At 43.0% G+C, this 20,704-nt stretch overlaps 2 protein-coding genes across 13 annotated transcripts in view; both read right to left on the reverse strand.

The window, feature by feature from the left end:
- LOC111874475 (serine/threonine-protein kinase N) overlaps positions 1–20,704 on the reverse strand; it is an 81,859-nt gene that overhangs the window by 11,972 nt on the left and 49,183 nt on the right. For 2 of the 3 annotated variants that reach the window (XM_023870014.2, XM_023870005.2), the window contains exons 6-12: positions 9,967–10,232; positions 9,169–9,323; positions 8,830–8,917; positions 7,961–8,126; positions 6,137–6,335; positions 5,065–5,315; positions 4,083–4,244 (exon numbers count right to left, since the gene is read on the reverse strand). In XM_023870014.2, coding sequence (XP_023725782.1) covers positions 4,083–4,244; positions 5,065–5,315; positions 6,137–6,335; positions 7,961–8,126; positions 8,830–8,917; positions 9,169–9,323; positions 9,967–10,232 — 1,287 coding nt within the window. The remainder of the gene's footprint in view (positions 1–4,082; positions 4,245–5,064; positions 5,316–6,136; positions 6,336–7,960; positions 8,127–8,829; positions 8,918–9,168; positions 9,324–9,966; positions 10,233–20,704) is intronic. The other variant, XM_023870024.2, reaches the window with a different exon arrangement.
- LOC111874488 lies at positions 11,030–20,342 on the reverse strand. Of its 10 annotated transcripts, none has more exons than XM_033755564.1 (4): positions 19,702–20,342; positions 18,240–18,628; positions 15,181–16,604; positions 11,030–14,155 (listed from the first exon to the last, which is right to left on the reverse strand). In XM_033755564.1, exons 3-4 carry the CDS (start codon positions 16,135–16,137, stop codon positions 12,566–12,568), a joined length of 2,547 nt encoding a protein of 848 aa, XP_033611455.1. In that variant the 5' UTR covers positions 16,138–16,604; positions 18,240–18,628; positions 19,702–20,342; the 3' UTR covers positions 11,030–12,565. The 10 variants fall into 10 exon arrangements, with proteins under 10 accessions (XP_033611455.1, XP_033611454.1, XP_033611458.1 ...); XM_033755563.1 differs by having other exon boundaries at positions 19,358–20,342; XM_033755567.1 differs by having other exon boundaries at positions 20,284–20,331.

Below are 20,704 nucleotides of genomic sequence, written 5' to 3' on the forward strand. Positions count from 1 at the left end.
AAACTTCATAGAGAAGTATACACAGTGCAAAGTGCCAGATGAATCTACTGTGCGCAAAAATTACGTGAAGCTGTGTTACGATCTTACAGTTGATAGCATTAGAGATAAGATTCAAGATAATTTTGTGTGGGTATCAATCAATGAAACACAAGATTGTGAGGGACAGTTTATTGCAAATTGAATACTTGGATCCCTTAATAAGAATGAATAATCTACTCCATATCTTCTTGCGGTAGAGCAATTTAAAACCACAAATTGCTCAGCAGTTTCCGGATTTTTTTCAATTCCATGAATTTACTATGGCCGAATGGCATTCAGTATGAGCACGTATTGCTCTTAAAGTTAAATTTCCAAACATGACACATTTGACTTGCCTTGCCCATGGGTTGCACCGTGTTGCAGAAACAATTCGTGCAAATTTTCCGCTTGTTGACAAGTTGGTGTCTTCTGTGAAGAAGGTATTTGTTAAAGCGCCATACAGAAAAGAAGCCTTCAAAGCAGTAGCACCGAGCGTTCCACTTCCGCCAGAACCAATTTTAATGCGCTGGGGCACGTGGCTGTGTGCAGCGAGTTATTATACCGAACATTTAGAAACAGTTAGGAATGTCGTGAATACATTTGATCCCAAAAGTGCAGCATCAATTCAAATTGCCCAANCAGAACTAGAAACTAATCTTTCCTATATATCTGCTCACTTCTCTCATCTTCCATCCGCCATTTCCTCACTGGAGGCAAGCAATAGCAATACTACTTTGTATCAGTCATTAAGTTTGTTCAACACCACTGTTTCCAAATTGAATTCGGTTCCTGGAAGAGTCGGTGAAGTAGTAAAGGAAAAAGTACACAGCATTCTTTCAAAAAATCTAGGATTTGTGAAATTGAAGAAACTTTAACCGGTAAATGTACTGAACTGCCAAGTAAAAGATCACTAACAGTGGAGCAAATAGCGGCTTTTGTACATGCGCCCCTAAGTTCCTGTGAGGTGGAAAGAAGTTTTTCCCGCTATAAGGACATCTTACGAGACAATAGGAGGCGACTAACTATGGAAAACCTAGAACATTTAGTAATTGTGAACTGCAACAGAAGAGAAGTTGAAAGTTTGGAGAGCTAAATGTGAGTACCATTGGTTTTTTTAAATTTGTAATGAAATATGTTGGCTTTGTTGCATGATTTGTGTTTAAGTATAGCTTTTTATTGCAAATGAATCATTCAGTGATTACATAAAATGAACTTAAATATTGATTTGTTAGTCTTAAAATAATGTAAAATCAATTTTAATATTTGGTATAAATTTTTATGTGCATATTTTAATGCATATTTCGGAAGTTTTTATTGCACAAATGCATACATATTTAAGGGATTATTAGGGCATAAAAATCCGGTCCCTAGTCATCACCCTAGAGCTAACTGTTCACATGCCTGTAGTGTGTGTCTTGCGTTATTTGAGATGGCTGTTATCCATGAGCGTGAAAGTTATGTTGACGGCTTTTTACACAGCGAGGGTGTTGTGCAACATGAATTCTTATGTCAGGGAAAACAGTGAATTGCTGGTATTACCTCAAAGTGACGAAACGTCATAAGAGAAAATGTCAGGAGAAAAAGACCTCAGCTGTGGAGAGACAACTCCTGGTTCCTCCATCATGACAATGCATCAGCTCATGCATTGCTACTGATTCGTAACTTTTTGGCCAAAAAAATACAATTGTGCTTCCTCAGCCACCCTGCTCACCTGACCTGGCTCCAGCAGACTTCTTATTTCTCAAATGGAAATCATGAATCAGCAGATGTGAAATCATTCTTTTGCCCATAAATCTGCTGTCACATAAGAAGATTCCCACGCAAGAACTATAAAGCAGGAATGTGTTGTTTTCATTCTGTATTACTTTTCTCTAAGAGGTTTTCTCATGCAACCGGCACACCCCACCCCCCACACATGCCATATAGTGACAAGCTTACTGTGATATAACACTTTTTAACCCTATACTGCACGGGCAACCCAGAATAGATCACACAAACAAAATACAATTAAAATATAAATCTGTGAGAACATGTCAAAACACAGTTCCAATGTTATGAAGGTTTAGTGTCTTGCATAGCCTTAGGTGGTTTGTTTTTGGAATGCATCACCTGACAAGCAAAATGGTGTGATTTACTTTCTGGTTGAAAATGCTCAAAAACTTACATAAATATGACTTTCTCCCTTATACCCTGCAAAGTCTGGCCCTCACCCCATGCGACTATCACAAAGTGTGGCCACCAATTTTCAAAACGTGAAACAGACAATGCACATTCAACTTCAGGGCTATGGGCTAGATGGCAGTGGTTCAATTCCTGGCAGAGGCAAGAGTCTGTCCCCATTCCACAGCATCCAGACCAGCTCTGAGGCCCACTCACCCTCTTATTCAGTGGGAGCTGGGGGTGTCCTCCCTGGAGATAAAGGGGCCCAGTGTGAAACTGAACTCCCCCACCAACTAGTGCAGAGATCAAGAAAGATGGAACCATACCTCCACTCCTCCATATACCTTCATGCTGTGGTGCTTCATTAACTATACAGACACTTGTTACCTTTCGTCTCTTGGTATTTTGTGGATCTGACAAATAATCTGCCTTTACATTTTGAACCATTTCTCAATTCAGAGCAGCACAATAAAATCTGGGCAGTAAATATCAGAAGGCAAGTGCCAAACGCAACTCCAAGATGCACATGATTTTTTGAAGTCGTTCACTCATAAATATACAACAATCTTCAATTTCTATCATAATACACCTATTAAATGTATTAGGCCTGACATTCATCCAAAACACACTGTACCCCTATTCAAAGAAGACTCGGTTAATGCTGCATACAGAAATGATCAGCGGTTATTCTTACAATAGAAAAAAAAGGGGGGAAAGAAAGAATACACTCTGTGGGTAGAACACAGAGTTTTTAAATGTTACCGCACATGTTACATGTAGGAACCACTGTGTATAAAGAGTTACGAGTGGCTCATAATTAAGAAACTCTCTGATGACAAAAGGTAATATGTGACCTGCCTGTCTATAAAAGAAGCACATTTTGGCATTAGGGTAGTAGGAACACGAGACGCTAAAGCCCACAGCACCTCTAAACTGGTTCTAACAAAAGAAGGGTCCCATGCACCTTACTTGTTAGTGGGCATCAGAGACTGGAAATGCTACCATCTTCAGAGTTACCAACTTTGGGTCTCATCTCAAAAATCCAATGATCCAACAATAAGAATTCCTTGTGACTTAGGCTCTCAGAATTCCTTCAAACCATTTCTAAAACTTCACACAAATAGGCATTGTTAGAAATAAAAACAGCACTCACCAAAAAATGTGTTTCTCATCATGATGCACAAACCAAACATACAATAACAGCAATTCTCCATAGCGTGCATGCAAGTACCTGACGAACCAAATGAACTGAAAAGAATCAGAGAAGTAACTAACTCACTAAGTACCCACCTGGCCAATTAATGATCTAACTCCACATAACTGAGTCCTTTTTGAGAAGATAACAGTCACTCAGCTAGTCAAGAAATTCCCTGTATTTTACAAAACATGAAGTTGATCAGTCGACCCCTGTCCTCAGTTAGATTAATCTGTTACACATCCTCACAACTCCCTTATATACTCTTTAATATCTTCTCCCATCTCTGTCTAATACTTCTTAGCGGTCTTTTTTCCATTCAAGTTTTCCTATCAGAATTTTGTATACATTTCTCTTTCCTCCCACGTCTGCTACATGCCATAACCCAGCTCATCTCCTTGATTAGTAATACCATTTGATGAAGAGCACAAATTACGAAGCGCCACTGCAGCCTGCTGTCGCCTCCTCCCTCTCACGTCCAGACATGCCCTTCCCCTCAGCACCCTATTCTCAATCTACTGCAGTCTACAAGCACAGACAGTTAGTTAGTTTACAAGTTCATTAGTGTCATGGCAACATTCACGTTAAATGAAGAAGACAGTTGCACAAAGAACAGCTCCCAGCTGGAACAAGGAACGGGAAGCACCTTCTGTAGGTTCCCGGACAAAAGCACAAGCCTCATAGTACGACAAGGGGGTGGGGTCTGTACCTCTTCCTCTGGAAACTGGACCACGGGTTCAGGTGAGGGTGAACGTTGCTCCGGAGTGCTAGCCGATGGCCGAACAGTGGGTGGTGGCGGTGGGGGGCCCAGGTCAGGTGAACCACGTTCCTCTGCATGCAGGAAGTCAAACTCCCGCAGTGCACTCTGCAGCTAGAAAATATCATGGGACGACTCGAGGGTGACAGTGCACTACAAGGGGTGCATCAAGCTTATGCTGGACACCGTCAGATAACGCATATATCTTCCCGTGTGTGACTCAACCTTCCCCTATTGTGCTACATCAAGTGCTTTCCTGACACTGCCATTCCAGTTATCGGAGTGGGATATGAATATACAGGTTAATTAAAAATGAAGTAAACCCTTTCAGATATTAATAAAATACTCAATCATTCCACAGTGATGCCACACATACCAAAAGACAGCTAATATGCTTTAGCCTAATGGAAGATAAAAATGTGATATCTTTCCTGTCCATTCGAGGCTGCATCTGCTCCAAGGATCCACCACAACAAAAGTCAATGTACGGGTGGTGTAAGCAGTTTCAAATCAAAGACTGCACTTCCAGCTGTTCTTACATCATTGTCTGTCATGTGACTTGTGGGCTCGACACTGAGAGTCCATAAGTCTGTATCAGTCTGTGTGTGTCACATAAACATCATAAGAATAGTTAAAATTCTACAATTTTTAAAGTATTTGCTATGTTCTGAATTACCTTGTAGGATTTCAGGCACAGTGCCAGTAGATTACTTATCTAACAGCAGGAATACAGCTCTGTGCAAAATTACTCCAACACCAGCCAACGAACTCAAAAAATATACAATGTGCAGCAACAGGGGGACATGTGACACAGTTCTTCAGGAACAATGCATAAGAGAGGTGCAAGAGAATGCGAATTACTACACAACAGACAAATCTGTTCATTTCCTCTACTATCAGTTACAGAGGATACAGAATAAGTCAACTGTCATACCTCAACATCAAGCCTCGGAGGGGGTGGAGGCGTGGGCAGTGGTGAGCTTCGCTTCTTCTGGGCAACAGCTGAGGGAAGTATTGGCACAGATACAGTAGCGTCTGGAGGCAGAGGGGGAAGTACAGCCACACCCAGTCCCAAGGGGCGTGTCCCAGACAGTCCGCCTGCTTGTGGATCAGGTGCCTCGCCAGGCGCTTCAGGTTTGTCTTCTGTCAAGGACATGTCGAATGACAACTGAAGGGGCTGCATACCTGGAAGACAAAACAGTGCACACCCTCGATTAGCTGTACTCTATTTGTGACAGCAGACAGCCATCTGCCTCCATAGGAACCCTAAGATAAAACAGTGTAAGTTTCCCAAATGTGTGGAGAATTTAATTGCATGAATTTCCTAAACAGAAGATAATTTCATTTTCAGTTTTCCTTACAGAACCCAATATTTTGTGCCAGTGACCAGAACCAAGTGTCACTATAACAAATGTGTGAAGTCTCGACACAATCTTTCTTAATAATGGCACCCTTCTGAATATTACCTCAGAAGTCACTAGAACTATAAACAAGAAAGAAACAGAACTGTATATGACATCTTTCGTTGGTGCACTTCCCACTTCCACAAATGTTCAATGAGGCCGCCTTATGCAATGCGAACAAGGTGCCGTCTGTCCCGTCTTAACTGTGACAGCAATTGCAATAATCCTTATCCACAGTTCATCAAAAGTTTGTGATGAGGGGGTTCAGTAGACAGGGACCAGGCAATGGGCCCTGCTGCACCAACCCATGCATTAGATGTCTATATTATGGCCACTTTCTGTGCCTCATATCCTGAGTCATTCCGTCTACCCATCTTGCCACTGACATAGTGTGTGGCATCATTGTTAGCTCACATTTTCACAAGTGCAGCCTAATTTACAAAGACGTTCTATGACGGTACAATCAGTTTAACGAAATATTCCATGCAAGTGAGCAGCACTAAAAGACAAAAGTGCACAATGAGGTAAGTTCCAAGTGCAAGGTATTCTGAAAGCGGTTAAGATGGTTAGCATTTCAGTTTACTTCTCGAGGTATGAACATACCTGATGGAGGACTTCCTGAGGTTGGCTGAGTGTGGTTGTTTTGGATTGAGGGTGATGACCTTTTGAGCAAGCGGCCCCATGTTGCCACATTTATGTTCATCTGATTTGGTCGTGGGAAGTTCTTCACTTGTTGCTTGAAGATTTTTCTTTGTCTCTGGAGCTTTGGCTTCCGTGATATCATTGGATTCAAGAATTTTATCTAAAAACATTAATAAAAATGTATTTTTTTTTTGGAATATTTTATAGGAAGACCAAATATACCAAATCCACATAATGTATCAAACCGAAGAAAATTCAGCACTGACACTAAGGACAATAATAACACCGCAGACGTCTTACTATACAGTTAACCTGCACTCCATTAACCCTGTGGACTCTGCGTCAAAGGACACCCCATTTCTTGGAGGCCAAATGAGTTAAGATCCAACCCGTGTCACACCTACCACCTGTACACAATACATCAACTCTCCTTACATTATACAAGGAAAATATACTAACATTCTGACACATGTCTGAAGTTCTCACAGCAGTGACTATGAATGGTAAGGTTTTCTTTTNCACATAATGTATCAAACCGAAGAAAATTCAGCACTGACACTAAGGACAATAATAACACCGCAGACGTCTTACTATACAGTTAACCTGCACTCCATTAACCCTGTGGACTCTGCGTCAAAGGACACCCCATTTCTTGGAGGCCAAATGAGTTAAGATCCAACCCGTGTCACACCTACCACCTGTACACAATACATCAACTCTCCTTACATTATACAAGGAAAATATACTAACATTCTGACAGATGTCTGAAGTTCTCACAGCAGTGACTATGAATGGTAAGGTTTTCTGGGTTGTAACACTGTGTAGTTCAAAGGGAGTCTGAGCTTCTAAGCTTGCCACCTGCTTCTGCTGGTTTCTTGCTTGGCTTAATCTTCTACCCTCAAAATGGAAGTGACATGTTATCCATAGCAACAGGCACTCATATATATGTACTCTTCATTTACAGGGCCACACAGGCCAACGCTTTATACATTCATTCATACAAAGAGGGATTACACTGAAGAATTTTACTGTGAATATTACTCTTATCTACCATGTAGTCTAACAGACTGTTACGATCATGCCTGCTGCTCCCATCATCAGGGCACAAAGTTTACTCTTTTGCCCTGAAGATGAAAAAAGCAGATTCCTCCAAAATGGTGGGAACAGTCTACCAAACTGCATGACATCATATCTGTGACAGAAGTAACTGAACCTCAAATCTCATGTTCAAATCACGGTCTTGTGAATTGGTTGGTGGGTACAAATGTTTCACAGGGTTATACTGTCTCTACCTTCAGGGCAGGAAGATTCTGTCAATACACACTTCCCAACAGACTACACAGTGTCATAACCTAGAAAATCACAATTTAAGTGTTGTTTGTTTCTTTGTAATGCAAGAACTGATACCTGGTCAGTACATATTCAGTTGGTGACTTATATCTGGATTTTAATCACAAGTATAAGATGGCTAGGCCAGTTTTCAAGTGTTGCACCATAGTGAAGGCTTAGCAGCATACAGTTTTCAAGTGTTCCATCATAGCGAAGGCTTAGCAGCATAAGGTTTTCAAGTGTTCCACCATAGTGAAGGCTTAGCAGCATACAGTTTTTATACATGAGTTCATTTCACACAGAGGGATGTGCATCACATATAATAAATCACACGACAATAACCAAAACACTTACAAAGCTGAGGTTTTATGAAAGTTCTTTGTATACCAAAGGGCACATGAAAACTGAAATAAACTGTGTATATCAGTGTCTTGTGGAGCACACTCTGATCATTACCTCTGCAAAAAGCAATCCCTGAGGTTCAAGTTGTAGTGCCATACCATGGCGAATATCATCAATGAACTCTTCCAGACGCAAGAACTTGATGGCACAAAGAGATCGCCAATCGCGCCAGTATATACCAATCTCCAACTCCCGAGATTTATCTAGGTCAATCGAAAACCTAAAAAAAAAAGAAAAAAAAATTACAGTGATGCCACTACTACTGACAATCCCTCCTACATACATTCAAATTTGGGCTCTCCAACATACAAACCAAAAACATGAACTACTGAAATGCATTGACTGGTGACATGAATAAGAATATGTGGTTCAGGATATGGTTCAATTGTATGCTTTTCTGGAGATGGTGACGAACATCTGGGTTCCTTTACAGCCCTTGGACAGTCAAGCCCCACTGCAGAACTACCTGCTAGAAATGTGAAGTCTGACAGTGGTAAGGGTGGCTGCATAGAGAAACCCACAACAATTCTCCCAAATGACCTTCAAACAGCAAGGGAAATATAACAACTGAAAGAGTGTTCCTTCTTGTAAACACTGTTATGTCATACCTCATGTCATCTACTGACACAAATGCTAGAGCAACTTATTTATAAGCTGATCTGTCCAGCTCTGGCAAATTTCCAATCCAGCCAGGTTGCAGTGTGCTGACAGTAAATCAGTATCAAAAGCTGTAACACATTTTACCATGATAATTCTCCTTAAAGATATACACCTTGTGTTGCAACCCTGCATCTATACTGATAGTATAATGTAGTTGCAGGGAAGCCTTAATCTCTGCACATGCTGCTTGCCCCTTTCCAGAGCAGACGAGGCAGAGGGAGATGTGCACAAAAACAAATAACCACTCATCTACATGAAGTTACCTTTGGTCCCAAGCCTGCTGAGAACATGGCCTCCAGTTTGTTTGAGCCACTGTCTGGTTGTCCAGCTTTATAACTGCCATTATCTCATCTGCAATCAATGACAGAAGAATACATACCACTGCAGCACAAGGGAAGAAGCACAAAACACTTTCTACAACACACCTAACACCAAACAATTAAACCCACGATTAAAGAAAACAGAAAATGTGAATGGCACACAAGAATATTTCATTCTTCAGAAAACTGTTTAATTGCACCGAAGGTAGTATGGAGGAGTGTACCATTGCTGTTGTTCTGTTGGGACTGGGGCAGGAAACATGAGTGTCACACTACACTTACTGCTTGTCTCGTCCTTGACACTGTATGACTTGCTGGAGCTGCGTCCTGTCACACCTTTGACAAAGGATCGCAGGTCACCTGGACTCGACAAAACATCCTTGTCTCTCCGCGATCTCCCAGGAACTTCCTCCAATAGGTCTTGACAGCCCATCAATCTGTAGTGATACAATTCAGTCAAGTCATTCAATTTTGTCTTCAGAAATGTCACCTCTGATGGGCACAGTGGCACCTGTAGTGCTCATTTACTGGATCACATTTCACCCCATGGGGCTCAAAGCATAAAATCATATCTACCTCTCTTTAAACCTGTAACACTTATAGAAAAGTGCACTGGACATATGATATGTCCATCTTCTTCTAAAATTTATGTTAAACACACGTTTCACTGATAAATATTTAGTGTTTTATGTTTGAAAATCACACAGAAACACATGTCAGTCTTCATGTAAAGTGTCCATTATTATTTTCTAATTTCAGTCACAAATGGAACATGTCAACATACTCAAGTGAACTCCCAAACCAACATATCAGATCTCATGCACATCAATTCAGTCATTCTTGAGTTGCTGCATGGGGACGAACAGCCATGGTGAAGCTAAGCAATGCATTTTTGCAACTTTTCACTGCAAATATGCCAGAAACAGGTCAAGTGACAACTTGATACAACTCTGTGTTGTCTGTTCAAAGTCAACTGATGCTTTAGAGGAATATAACAAAGAATAAGCCAAGCAAGACACCAGCATGCAGAGCTACGCTCTGAAATCCTGGCTGAATTTCGACAGACATATAGCAACTCACCTCACTTCCAGCTTCCCAGTCACTGCGGCACACCGAGTGAAGGATGAGGGTGTCAGACCAGCTGACTTGGTGCCATCCCCCTGCCCATGGAAGGGCTGCAGACTGGTGTACGTGACGGGAACTGGGCTAGCAGCCTGCACATTCTGCAATTCCCTCTTCAGTTGGGCAGCTGTGGGAGAATCAGGCGGAAGTTCCTGTCTGCGAAGCTCGAGTGACTTCCGCAACAGATCCAACTTCCAACTGGACTCTGCAAGACTTGCCTGTGCCTGCAAGTAAAGAACTTTCATTAATAAATCACACTAGCAGCACTCTGTGTTAAGATATTCAAGGCTGTACGGAGAAGACGGTCGCTTTTATACGTAAAAGTAGAGCATGAAGTGTGATGCAACTGAGGTGTATATGTGTTGTGGAGGCAAGGATCCACATGTCTGAAACCTCAGCAACAGAAAGTGGCCAACTGATGATCAGTCTCACTATCTTCTGAGAATAAACTGATACTACCAAGCAATGAACCTGGCTATTCAGCCAAACCTCACTATCTTGCCACTCATCAGGCATGTGATTCAATATACATTAACATTTCTCACTCAAAAACACCTCTGCTGCAGAGTAAAATGCCATGTACCCTTTCTTCAGTGATAACTTAACTGTTATCCCAAACTACATGTTACCATGCAATATAAATTTGACAAGATATACAGATTTCTCATTCTAAACAAATTTTATTTTATTCCATGCACAGAAAATGTGTAGAAGCTGTCAAGAAATTTCTTTAGTCCATTCTGACCAATGTGTGCAATAATCACTTTAACCATGCCTCTCTAATCTTATCAAACACCTGAACCACTTACCTGTACAGCTTACTAAGCCCTGGGAATGCGTGTACCTTTGGTAGTTTCACTTGCTACAAGTTATACTCTTCTCTTAATTTCTTCTTGAATGTCATTTCTATTGGTCAGGGCCGTTCTCAAGTATTGTAGTACTTTATTGTCTTAAACATCAGATGTAACAAATGTTGTACATACTTAGATGATACTCATGCATTTGATATAACAGTATGGACTGAAACATTAAAATCATTCATGTATTTAAGGTGCTACAACTGATGCTCATTTCAGTTTTGTATCCTCTTCATACTCTTACATTTATTTATAATTACTTCAAGATCAATTTCTTTTCTAACAGATTTTATGCTTCATTCTTTATAGTATTTATAGTTTTACTTGATAAATCAAGCATATACATTTTAATAATAATGTCCAGAAACATAATATTTGTATATACATTTTATTCAACTGAAAAGTTCCTTGACTATGACTGTACTTTAATAAATGAATAACATGAAATAGTAATTCCAAGCCTTCTGACCTCTGCCTGTCCAGACAAGGGCAAAGAATCTATTTCTGATATGGGGGTACACATAAGATAGATTCTGTCACCCCCAGTGACAGGGCAATCATAAGAGTGAGGCCTATAGCTTAACGTGAGCTCCAAACCGCTGCAGGGTGTGCGTCTCGCAGTCTTCACATTCCAAAATTTTTGTGGAGGTCAAGGTTTCAATGTGAGTAGAAAAACCTTCACACGTTACTGGGGATCAAATGTGGGACCTCCATATTACAGTCACTAGAAGAAAGACAGGCCTGAAACACTCATGTTCCTTCATGACAAGTCTCCTGCACTAAGTTCTGCAGCATGCAACCAGTTGGATGGATGTAGTCATGGGGTGAGCATGAGCATCCCCTGGTACTGCAGCCTCAGTAAGCTTCCTGTACCAGCCCTTGATGATACCGGTGGCTTTATCACTGTAACAGGGAAACCCAGGTGCTCAGAAAAGAAACCTGTTTCAATACCGCTGTTTACCACAAATCCAATATGGTCTAACCGGGGTCGTCTGTGGAGCACAGAGCAATCCAAAATGTCAAATTACATTTTAAATGAGTAATCCAATTGTGAATTCTTCTTGTGGGGGGGGGGAGAAGAAACATGAATTACAGGGCACTGTACAATTTCAGACCCCATAAGGCACTAAAACTGAACCCTCAATATGACAGAATAATTTATGACCTTGTGCAGTTTGGAGCACACCAAAACTTTACAGGGAAGTGGAAAGAACGTTCACAGCATGAAAATCATCTTAGCATATTTACACTACTTCTACCTATCGTTCCTTAAGCAAGCAGTCTGACAGGTATCATTAAATTAATTTACTTTCATATAAACGTGTGTAGCTTGCAGCATTCAACACTCTTAATTATCAAGTAAGCACACATATATATTTACAAGAGCTGTCTATAATTAAGAAAACCTCCAATGAGCTGTCAAGTACGGATCACTCACTGCTGCTATGTTTACCAGTCTCCAATTATCTGCCTTCTTCAGGTCCTTTCAGTGTCTTCAGATTCTAATTCTTGTTCAACAGTATCACCACAAAGTTTAAGTTACTAAGTTAGATCACTCTTAAAGCTGCCAGTGAGTATCTGATTGTAAAAAATTACATTTAACAAATGGGAAAAAGAAAAAGGTATGGGACAGAAATGCCATGCCAGACGATTTCTCTCTTTATTCTCTATTCTATTTATTGTGTCATCTTCACCAACAATCACACCAGCGAAGTGTTACCCTCCTCCTCATTATCAGTGGATGCATCTTCTGCAATGCTGCTTCTTTCCACGTCAGAACCTCTACCGGCTACACTGGCAACACCATCACAGTTACGACGCTGTGTGCTCTTCCAGTTATACCGCATACTGTCCAATGGTATGTCTCCAACAGAATGTGTTCGGGTGCGGTAACCACTGTCTTCATAGTACTTCCGACAATGTTCACATGCGCATTCTGGATTTTTTGAAGGTCCCACATGATGACCAGGTTTTCGAAATGTACCGATGATTGTACCAAACTTTTCTGCTTTGGATAACTGATCAGTCCGTTTACCAGGGATATTTGTGAATGGTGATGTAATGGTACTAGCAACTTTGGATGGTGGAGGTGATGGTGTTCTGTAACCAAATGGCCCAATGGCTGTGCGACGTATAAATCTGTGTGGGCCAGAATCACTAAGGCTTCCAGTATCCTGGGCTGGGGGCTTCAGTAAAGCAGAAGCCTTTGCTGCAACTGCACCTTTAGCAGGAGTCACCAACCTCACTTCTTCCTTGTTCTTCCCTGAACTGACTCTCTTCACTGTATCCTCTCTCCTGAGAGCTTTACCTGCAGGTCGCGGAGAAAATTCTGTCTCTCGACCACAGAAACTCCATGCATCACCCGTTTCATCATCATCTGAATCTTCTGTTGTTTCAGCTTTCCACAGTGGAAAAGCTGACTTTCCATGTTTCTCTAGGAATTCCTTAAGTTTCTGTTGCTGCAGGAGATGCTTTCGCTCAACGTGTGGGGACCTCCAAGTTTTTGAGCCTTCTCCGTCATCCCCAGTGCCACCCCACGCTCTCTCCTTCTCACGAATTCTCAGTCTATCTGCTGCATCGGCATACTCAAAGCTCTCACTCTGTGCAAGGCTCAGTGTGCTGTGAACCAAGGAGTCTAACTCAGTGACTGTGTCCTTCCATGAAGTTGCTGCTGCAGAGTCATATTCATCGCTCAGTGCCATGCTCGATGAAGAGATGGTGGATGATGAGGGATTTCGAGACGTGGAGGCCGTGGCTTCACTCTGTGGCACGCTTGTCTCTGTTGCCCCTCGAAGAGTGGAGCAGGAACTCATCTGGGAGGGGTAGTGGGAGCTCAAGCCATCGTCACTGTCATAGCCCCGCACTGTCTGCCGTTCATCTCCTGCATGAGCTGCCTCATATTTGAAGCTTTCACTATGGCGAGATGTAACACCTGCAGCTTTTTCTTGGTGCTGCTGCCGACGGAGATAACCTGCGGGTAACCTATTTTTTCCTATGCGAGTGTGAACCACTCTGAGCTTTTCTGATTCGAACACAGTCTGTGGAGATGACAATGAATCAGAAACCTGTGATTCATCACTGGAACCACTGGCATCAGCATCCTCGGAACCAGTACAGTATACATCGATATGAACAGTGCGAGGCTTGTGCTGTCCCTTGTCCCCAGACTGGTTAGGCGTGCACTGCGAACCCCGAGACTTGTGACCTGGGTCACCAGACAGAAGAGGGGACTGACCCCGTAGTCGAGCTGGTGAGCGGGTCAATCGACGTGCTGGAGAGCGGGAGGCTGGCTGCAGGCAATAATACACAGAAGTCAGTTCTTTACACTGCATCTGATCCAAGAAACATAAAATAGTAAATGGGCTGCCAAATATTCAACAGCGGTGACAGAAACAAACCAAAGAATTTGACTGCAATTAGTTTTAAACTGGTAACAAACTTTTTTTTTTTTATTGCTAGTGGTGTGGGATGTCCCTTGTACTGCAGCCACTTCTGGCCTATTGTCCCAGTCCCAGATGATAGGTGAGGGTGATTGTGGAGCAATTTATGGAATGAAGATTGGCAGGGGAAACCAAAGTACTTGGAGAAAACCTGCCCCAGCGCCACTTTGTCCACCACAAAAATCCCGCTTGACCAGACCCGAGATTGAACCCGGGCTACCGTGGTGGAAAGCCAATGGCAATGCATAATTTACCCGTGATGTTATCAATATCAATAGCAGTGTTGGGGGTGGTTGACCATAAGTGTCAAGCACACAAGTATGAGGGGCTAAGCATGACTGACAAGACACTACAGTTAAACTTTTTCTGATATCCATTAGGCATTTCTTTTGCAAGTTATCAATCTGTAAGATACCGATATGTTGGGTTTTTGGACTTTATCCATCGTCCTGGTTTTTAAGATAACAAATAAAAACACGACGTTTCGGAAACTGGATCTGTTTCCGTCTTCAGGTGAAGGAAAACACCTATTCGGTTGGGTCCCTTAGAAAGAGCTAGCCTCAATCNAACAGAAAGCATGATTTTATAAAGCTCAGCACAGTCTGTCTGGAACCATACTTGAAACTAAAATGACGTAAGAATGCTCTAAGACTGGATTTAAAATGAAATAACAACTGCAGCTACAAAGGGGCTTCATGGTCTACCCTCTCAGCAGACATACATTCCTGACAAACTGGACACTGCTGTGAAATGCTCATGAGAAACTGACAGCCAATAAGGATTCTACTAATGACACAGGGTAAGTTTCTGAAGATGCAATCTTTGTTATTTACACTACATTTCACAAACATCAGAGGAACCATTTGCAAACTTACCTTCATGAGTTCAATGTTGGGTTCTGGTACGTTAATCACTGGAAGCTGCAGAAGTTCTGAATCTGTCTTCCGCCTTGCACCCCCATATACCGCTCTGTTTCCCATCTTGGGTTGAGTGGGCTTACTTTTGCAGGCTGAAGCCACATCCAAACCAGGTGCTGTGGTACTAATCATGTGGTCCGAAGTCTGAGATGCAACATCACGGTTCAGTCTGTCTACATCCCGTGATAATCGATCTGGTACACGCGTGCAAAAGTGTGTCGTGAAAGTATTCGCTGCTGTTGCTCGCCTGATAGCAGTGGGGCTCCTGCCACCTCCACAAACTTCGCAAGCATTGGGCAACGGAGCAAAGTCTGAGCTTCTGGGTCTAACCTGCTCATGATTCTGCAACGGGGAAGTGTTCCGGCGATGGAAGCAGATAGGGTCACTGCACCCTGCATTGTCAGTGTCCACATTAGATCTCATGGAAGCACTTGCAACTCCCTGGCTCTCGGCACCAGACAGAATGATGCTGCATGTGCTCCTACAGCGACGATCGTAGGGCTGGGTGGACCTGCGTGTAGGGAGGCTTCCGTACGATCCTGGTGACACCTGCTCACTGCTGTACCCAGAGTCCAGCAGGTGTTGACCTGATCGCAGGGTTGATGTTGGGGCAGGCTGGGGTTCTCGAGGTGGAGGACAAGTGGTGAAGAGGATGTTGCCACGTTGGAATCCATAAGAGTTTCTAAGTGGAATGTTTGTTGTAGGTGGTGGTGGTGGCGGCGGCGAAGTGGGTTGACCACCCCATTCATACTGCATGCGGACACCGCCAGAATCATGCTCTGGACAAGGAGCAGCAGCAGCTGTGGTACGTGGTGGTGGCATGTCCGGTACAACACCATCAGTTGGGCGATGATGAGATATTGTGAGCTGAGCATGCACAGACCATTCTTGTGAAATGCCAGATTGTCTATACATGTTGTAGAAAACATCACGCTCTCACTCGCAGCTAGCTGTCAAGGGCTTGCCTGCATGTTCAAGAGCAGGAGAGAATAAAATCCACGAGTCTTTCATGTTCTATTATCTCATCACTCAATATCTCATTACAGGGGACTCCATAGCAATATGAAATGAGTCATTTAATAATAAAGCTTGATATAACATGTGATGTGCACTTTCTTTTCACATAACGATGACGAAGATTTTCAATAATGTTTGTGGCTATTACTTCCCCAGGACATTTCACACAACTGTCACACAAATTATCATCACTGCTATAGCCCCAATATATGGACAATTTCAACTTGATGTCTGAACCACATATATTCAGCACTAATGGGAACATTCAACACAGAGTACTGAAATGGTGCAACAATTATTCTGTGCACCTGCTGCTCAGCCATCCATGCTACACCCTCCATGCAAGAAGTTCCCAAAGAATACAACTAATAACAATAATGGCAGTGGAATCAATTCTGGCTGCTGGTGGCAGGGGCCAACAGAAACTTTGTGGCTGCAGTCAGATGTATGACTACAACTTCACTGGTCTGGCAGGGGGCAGTGACTGAAGGAAATTTGGTCACTCTGTATTGCACAGTACCTTATTCCCTTGTTTCGTATAACCACGGCTCACCCCCCCCCCCGCAAATTCCCACCCACTGCTAGGTCGATGTAAGGGCAGCTTCCGAAACCCCTCCAAAGACATCATCCCTGAAGATGGCAAATGGAAGTGTTTGCCAAAATTTTGGAAAACCTTCAACCTTCTAAGCAGCATATTCGCAAAAACTGAAGTCCTTACATCTATGTTCACTCCTCGGACATTAAGAGCTGGATACTATGAGTTAATGCTATCAAAATCACTAACATCATAAGCCATAGAAATTTTCAAGGGTTTCATATGTCTGATTGCAAAACCTTTGTTCTGCCTGACACCTGAGTGACGTTAGCTTGTGAATGGGTAGTTGCAGGCCTCTGTAGGTGCTTCTGTTTTTCAGTCACAACTTCAACAGGTGGAAAATTATTCAAGTACAGTCTTTACCAAGCTCTGGTATAATACTTCTGTGAGAACCTTAAATCTAAGTTGCAAGTATTTACACTGCAGCCCAATGACGGTATTGGCCTCTTGCGAAGTTATATATTTGGCAACAGATACAGGTGAGGGGAAGTTGCGTCATCCACTAGCCAGTATGGAGATGCTAAAGGAGACAAACATCTCAATCCCTACATCACCACAATCAAACCTGATTCTCTGGTAGTCCAGCCTGTATCCCAGTCACTATACTGGCTGAGCTACCTATATACACGATTATATACTCATGGCATCAGAATATCTGTATGACGCAGAAGGACACAGGGATGTGTGAAGTCCCAGAAGTAGACAGCAAGCTGTTTTTAAAACGTCTTTTAATACCGGAAAGCACCAGATTCTTTTTGAACTGCATGCTGGAGAAGAAAAATGTTTCATTACTGGGTTTCTATTTTGTCCATCTTTCAGTACTCCAAACAAAACACAATGTTTCAGAAACTGGCCATTTCAGTCCTCCAGTGAAAGTGAGGAGATAGCCTCCTCATCTTTGTCTGTCAGAAAGAGGCCATCTCAATAACTGGAACGAATGGGTCCATCTGAGTTTCACAAGGGGACAGGATGAGGCCCTGTTTCCAAAGACATTCTGTTCTGTTGAAAGTACCAGATGACTGGCAAGTCCTGAAACCCAGTGATCCTATGTGTAACAAGCTATCATCAGTACTCTTCAAGAGGACAAGGTTTGTATGATCTGCAGTCATGACAGAGATCTCCACAGCCACACAAACCACAGTTCCCATCACTGGGACCATTGCAATATGGCCAGTTTGGTCAGTCAGTCTCAAATTTCTGTGTCCTTGGCAGCATTCTGCTAGATGGACCTGTGGAGGGCCAGCTGGCTGTTGCTCAAAACTCCACGCTACACAGGCTACCTTAACTCCTGCCCACATCTCATAAACACAGATAGACATGACCCACCAATTATGTGTTCGCTTGATGTACTTTGTGTAAAAAATGTGTAAAACTAAACAAGCTTTAATGATATTCTCTTGCTTACATCTTGGATGGGTGCCAAAATGAGGAGTGCACTATGTTGCAATGTGCTGCCCAGCTCTAAGGGGCTAATTAATCATCTGACCACCTGTGAGTTGTAACTCCGAGTATATCTTAAGTTCTTGCAATGTTCACACTTGTCCCCCCCACCCACACATATTTTCTAAATAATGGTAATGTCTTCGAATTGAGGTTCTCACAGCAGTGATTACAAACAGTACTTTTGTATGACATGTGACACTGAGTAACCTGGTACAAGTTTACTGACGCTGTGCAGAACTCTTTCCACAGGACTAAAGCAGCTCGGATGTGAAGCTGACCACTTATCTTCAACTACTGCCATAATGAAGCCTGCATGAACCTACACTCCCCTTCCAACTTCTTGGTATGGTGCTATGGACAGAAATAACATTACCTTTTCTAGGCCTATAGGGTTGGAATTGGGGGCACGCAGTAGTGTAGATGGTTGAGGCATTATGCTACAAACCGGAAGGTCATGGCTTCAATTCCCAATGAAGTTATACCTAATCCTTCCAGCCACACTATGACCCTGGGGGTTGACTCAGCCTCTACTAGAAATGAGTACCAGGAATCTTCCTGGTGTTAAAGAGCGGGCAGCCAGCCAGCATGTAAGACTGACAACCTCAGAGCCATCTGCAAGCTGACTCTCCAGAAAATGTGGGAGCCTCGGCATCTCACAACCCTATGGGCTTCCACAGCCTGTTGCACAGATAGGTTTACCTTATAGGATTGAAATTAAATTCACCCTGTAGCTTTTGGTCCCTCCTAAACCAAGTATAATTTAAGGGCAGCAGAAACACGCAGGGACACACTTTGCAAAAACCTGTTTACTTTGAGCAATGAATACACACAAGTCCATTTATCGGGTTTAGAACTACAAGTATTTATCTAATGGTCAAGGGTTAACTTTCGGTGCCCCGAATTTCATCCAAATATATAAAAATAAGCCGCTTCCTTGCCGAAAACATATAATGTCTCCACTGCACAGAACAGTCGCTCAATACAGTCTAGAGATACGATTACTGTTTGTCGTGAGAATCGTAAGAAACACACAAATACTTGTACACTTCTAATATTAAATCATGTGGTTCATATAGTTACCACTGTGCTTTACGGGGTTAGAAATAATATGTCACTGAGCTGGATGATGTATACTAGTAACGCTCAAGACTTGCGTTCAAGAGGCGCTTGGTTCGAATTTTGGCCAAGTAATCGAAAATCTTGATCAGGGTTTTGAACACTTTACTCAGTCCCTACAGGTGAATGCCAGGATAATACCTCGATTAGGCCACGACAACCTCCTTTCAAATCCTTTCCAATTCATCAGTCATCCTATGATCTGCTGCTATCAGACGCGATATTAAAATCACGAACATAATCAACCAGAAAGCGGATAATCGGCAAGTCTCTCTGAGGACAAGAGGCCTGTAAGCATGCGGTCCTACCCCACAAGCTGCAAGTTGTGCAGCGTCTAATGACCTTGGCGAGGGCCCACGTAGGAGCAAACGCAATGTAATCTGTAAGAACGAGCTACCATTCACCTAGAGGTACTGGGCGACACACAGGGTTACGAGAACCTTCTAAAGATCGGCTATGTTGCCGCATACACAGAATTAATAAAGGCAAATTTGTCCCTCAGCTTAATTAGGCACCACAACATGAAGAGGTGTCACCTCCCCGGTAGACTGACGTAGGACAGCTTCATGATCCGACCGCTTTACCCCATGAGGATCCTCCGGCTGGGCGGGCCCTACAGCAGGTCTAGACACTGAGAAGAATGAAATGAACCTGCCGGGGAATTGAACCCCCATACCTTGGTTGCCCAGCCAGGAACCTAGTCATACTGCCTGAGCTACCCCGGGTCCAATTCAGGGTTAGTAACGGACACAGTTCATTCACTACATGGAGCTATTATGCAAATCAAAAACTGAAAAGAGAAACATGGGTGGCGGAGGGAAGGTGCACAAAATAACAGCATCACGTGACGACTGGAGCTGGATACGCAATACACACACACATGACCTTACGATCAACACACGCATACGATAAGACGCTCATCGGAGACAGACCTCGACACAACTGCGTCGCCCCATGGACAGACGTCCATCCTGTCTTCCTTCGCGGGCACATGGCCAGTACTTACACAGGCTGACTAGGCCCCAGTAGGTTATTTTAGGCCTCTTCCCCCGCCCCTCTCTATCCTCTAACATCAACGCTATTGGGTTCAAAAAGAAAACAGAAAAACACGGAGGAATGCTCCCTCGCGGCGCGATACGGTGGAGCCCTCCGCCCACGCCCACTCGCCACAGGGGTGACATGCTGACGACACTCGGCCAGGCTTCATACTAAGGCACAGAATATCGTACTTTTCTGCCGCAGTACACTGGCATATGGCTGAAACCAGACATACATTTTACAATTCATGTTGGCCGCAAAGGTCCAATACAG

The sequence above is a fragment of the Cryptotermes secundus genome, unplaced genomic scaffold (assembly GCF_002891405.2).
Source record: "Cryptotermes secundus unplaced genomic scaffold, Csec_1.0 scaffold47, whole genome shotgun sequence".
Taxonomy (NCBI): domain Eukaryota; kingdom Metazoa; phylum Arthropoda; class Insecta; order Blattodea; family Kalotermitidae; genus Cryptotermes; species Cryptotermes secundus.

What these genes read in the sequence shown, in the direction of transcription:
- LOC111874488 (XM_033755564.1), bottom strand. Translation starts at nt 16,137, where the DNA reads ATGTATAGACAATCTGGCATTTCACAAGAATGGTCTGTGCATGCTCAG. An exon ending in CCAACATTGAACTCATGAAG is followed by an intron (nt 14,156 to 15,180) that starts GTAAGTTTGCAA and finishes TATTGCCTGCAG; the next exon opens with CCAGCCTCCCGCTCTCCAGC.